A 4,251-nucleotide genomic window follows, 5' to 3' on the forward strand; every position below is an offset into this window, starting at 1 on the left:
CGCACACACACGCTCACTCTCACACACACACACGCTCACACACGCTCACTCTCACACACACGCTCTCACACTCACTCTCACACACAAACTCACTCACACACACACTCTCTCTCACGTTCTCACTCACACACACACGCTCACTCTCGCACACACACACACGCTCACTCTCGCACACACACACACGCTCACTCTCGCACACACACACACGCTCACTCTCGCACACACACACACGCTCACTCTCGCACACACACACACGCTCACTCTCGCACACACACACACGCTCACTCTCGCACACACACACACGCTCACTCTCGCACACACACACACGCTCACTCTCGCACACACACACACGCACTCTCGCACACACGCTCGCACACACACACGCTCACTCTCACACACACATGCTCATACACGTTCACTCTCACTCACTCACACTCACTCTCACACACACTCACTCACACACTCTCTCACGCTAACTCTCTCATGCTCACTCTCACGCTCACTCTCACTCTCACACTCTCACGCTCTCACTCTCGCACACACACACGCTCACTCTCGCACACACACACGCTCACTCTCGCACACACACACGCTCACTCTCGCACACACACACGCTCACTCTCGCACACACACACGCTCACTCTCGCACACACACACGCTCACTCTCGCACACACACACGCTCACTCTCGCACACACACACGCTCACTCTCGCACACACACACGCTCACTCTCGCACACACACACGCTCACTCTCGCACACACACACGCTCACTCTCGCACACACACACGCTCACTCTCGCACACACACACGCTCACTCTCGCACACACACACGCTCACTCTCGCACACACACACGCTCACTCTCGCACACACACACGCTCACTCTCGCACACACACACGCTCACTCTCGCACACACACACGCTCACTCTCGCACACACACACGCTCACTCTCGCACACACACACGCTCACTCTCGCACACAACACACACTCACTCTCACACACACTCACTCTCACACACACTCACTCACCGGTCCTCAGTCTGTCCTCAGCGGTCCGCTCACAGTCAGACGGCAGTCCGTTCTCCGCTCTGGAGTCTGAGCCAGAACAAACACACGTCAATCACGTTTATAATCATTCCGGAGCTGCACTTATAATGCTAGCAGGATTTTCACATCAACTAACAGACATCATTTAGAAATAAAAGGTGGAATACATTTACATGGAATAAAAATAAAAAGAGTAAGTGCAACTTCTTATCTTGCCGTTCTTATTTTATATCTCACAATTGCAAAATAAATAGTTGCAATTGCCTTTTATTTTGTTATCCTGTGGCAGAAAGAGGCTTCCATGGGTTAAATGGCCGTGTCTCCTTTAAGCCTTCAGTGTAATCGCTGCTGCTGTGATTGGCTGACTCTCTGCATATCAAATAATACTACATGTGGAGCTCTTTGGAAAAGGTTTATGAGATGAAATGAGATGAGCTAACGGTGAAGAGTGCTGATTGTAGTGTTATACCCAGATCTGCTCTCATAGACGATCAGTCTACTGATCTCACCACTGCGGCTCCATTTCTGCTTTCACCATAACAGAGCAGAAAGTAGAAATGTATTCCTTTTTTAGCAGCAAGGAAATTTTGAGTTCTGAAACGCACAGCGACTGCTATATGTCAAAAGATCAGGGAAAATCAGATTTCTCAGTTTGTTATTAAATTCATAAAGAATGCTATGTGGAAAGTTAGGAATCAGTAGACATGACTATTTTCTAAATGTAAAAATGTTTATATTACTGTATGCATTTCAAACTGTCTGTGAATATGACGTATGTATTAGCAACGCTGTGCAAGTGCCCTACAAAACACCCTGATGTGATGCATTACGAACCGTTACTAAAAAACATAAAAACAGATATGAGATAATGGGTCGGTGCTTCACCAAACAGAAACTGATATGAGACACTGAAACAGCATGAAGCTCAGAACCTCTCTCAAAGATCTCCTTCAGCACTCCTCGCTTGATCAGCTCCTCTCGGCTCTGACGCACACACATCTTCCTCTCCAGAGCTGAAACACACACAAACATGAGATGTCTCTGATTGAGAGTTTAGAGGTTTTTATCCGGTCAAAGCTCTTTTAGTGTAACTCCTTCAGCTGGAGCTTCTCGTGTCAAATCTTGACTGATTTTGATCAAGTAAGCGTCAGAATAACTGCAGTAATATCTCCAGATGAACACTTACTGGACTGAAGCAGCTCAGCTTTGCTTGATTCTCCATCAATCATGTTTTAGAGTCTCAAATCTGATCCTCAGGATCTTTTGAGGAGCGTTTGTTTCCAGAAGCTTTACTTTCACTGTTCCTCAGCGGAGGAATGATCTTCACAAGCCTCCAGAACATCTCACATCTTCTGAGGAGCCTTTATTTCTTCAGCTCTCAATCACTGCATTATATGTTTGGAGCATTTCAATCTCATCAAATCTTCCTGTAGCTCAAACAGTAGAGCACTGCAACAGCAACACTTAGGTCACTGGTTCAATTCCCAGGAAATAAATAAACTGATCAAATGTAAAGCTTGAATGCAAAGCAACTTTGGATAAAAGTAAATTACAAAAAAAAGTTTTCATTCCCCTTTGACAGATTTTTGTTCTTGTTTTAAGTATAAACTTGCTTCATTTTGTTCAGTAACTCTTTATATATGTAGACTTTATATATTTGAATCCCTGCAGTTTCTCTTCATTAACACACTGCACTCAAGAGACAGAAGATGAAACACAAAACTGACTTCTGAAATATATTTGTTGTTTTAGCCTGATGCAGCATTTTGCTCCGACTGACCCTTCAAAGCAGGAGAAATTAAATACAACCCAATCTTTTGCAAGATTACATGAAATTTTCCTGTAGCTCAAACAGTACAGCGCAAGCAACACCAAGGTCATGGATTTGATTCCCATGGAATGCATGAACTGATTAAATCTGAAAGTAACGCAAGTCACTGTGGATAAAAGTGCCTGCCAAATGCATGAATCTAAACGTACATTTTATTACGTATTTGTCTTAATATATGGGGTATATTTAACAGAAATATGCATTTACCTGTTGACCTCTGCATGAACTTCTCGCTCTTCTTCTTCCTCCACTTCCAGGGTTTGAAGAGGCGTCCCAGAGAGGCAAACCTGCTCCTGCAGTGCGATCCGGACACCAGGGACTCGGAGTGAATGGAGGCCAGGTTCTCCACCTCCTCCGCTGTAGAGGAACACAGAGTCTCAAGCTGATGCGCCAGAACCAACAGCTTCACATGATTTCTGCTTCAGGCTCTACATCGTCTCTCATTTTGTGCCATTTCTGTGTCTTCTGCTGAAAGTGCAGCGCGAGTAATGCAGGCACAGAAGTAGGTCAAATACAGTCCCTACAGACATACATCACACACACTTCCACTACAGCAGACCATCAGCACAGCTCCACCGGAACACGCCACGCTCGCTCACGGACACACAAGGACACAATGTGACAAACAAGGACACAATGTGACAAACACGTGCATTCAGCAGGGTATTTATAGCTCCATCCTAATCATATTATCACGTGTGACGCACATTAATCAAAGAGGAATTTAATGAAGAGGATTAAACCAGCGGATTTAATACGTTTGCTGATGGTCTGACGGTATGATCTACACTGACTGAGCAAAACTGCAACGTTATACAGTCAGTGAAGCCCAAAACACACACCAGTCATCCGTCTCTAACGCCTCATTTGAAGAGCGAAAAACAGAAAGTTACAAGCCTTTAGAAGCTGCTCACATGCTGCACAGTTTTACCTGAAAATTCATCAAGACACACGGACTGGAGATGAGTGCTTTAGGGTTGAACTGATGGATGGCAAAAACGCACACACAACACAAAGACGACCATCTCAAAACCCTGTTCACACGGTTGCATGTCAAAACTAACTTCTGCTTTATCACTGTGCATCACTGTATGAATGAATGAACTTATGTGTTCACAAACTAACAAGTAAAAAAAAGCCTCAAATATAAACAACTGCAACACTTGTTCTACCACATGTTTTTAAAGGGGTGGTTCATTGCGATTTCACTTTTTTAATGTTAGTTAGTGTGTAATGTTGCTGTTCGAGCATAAACAATATCTGCAAAGTTACGAAGCTGAAAGTTCAATGCAAACGGAGATATAGTCTTTAAAAATTCTGGCAGTTTAATGCCTACAAAAACGGCTGGTAGGGACTACAACGAGTTACTTCC

At 44.5% G+C, this 4,251-nt stretch overlaps 1 protein-coding gene across 1 annotated transcript in view; it reads right to left on the bottom strand.

The window, feature by feature from the left end:
• The window catches only part of LOC107662548 (phosphatase and actin regulator 1), a 27,433-nt gene that overhangs the window by 21,101 nt on the left and 2,081 nt on the right, over window positions 1-4,251 (bottom strand). Inside the window, exons 2-4 of the mRNA XM_016452613.1 lie at window positions 3,087-3,236; window positions 1,981-2,061; window positions 1,031-1,096 (exon numbers count right to left, since the gene is read on the bottom strand). Of these exons, the coding sequence (XP_016308099.1) occupies window positions 1,031-1,096; window positions 1,981-2,061; window positions 3,087-3,236 (297 nt within the window). The remainder of the gene's footprint in view (window positions 1-1,030; window positions 1,097-1,980; window positions 2,062-3,086; window positions 3,237-4,251) is intronic.

The sequence above is a fragment of the Sinocyclocheilus anshuiensis genome, unplaced genomic scaffold (genome assembly GCF_001515605.1).
Source record: "Sinocyclocheilus anshuiensis isolate Anshui unplaced genomic scaffold, SAMN03320099.WGS_v1.1 scaffold1152, whole genome shotgun sequence".
NCBI lineage: Eukaryota > Metazoa > Chordata > Actinopteri > Cypriniformes > Cyprinidae > Sinocyclocheilus > Sinocyclocheilus anshuiensis.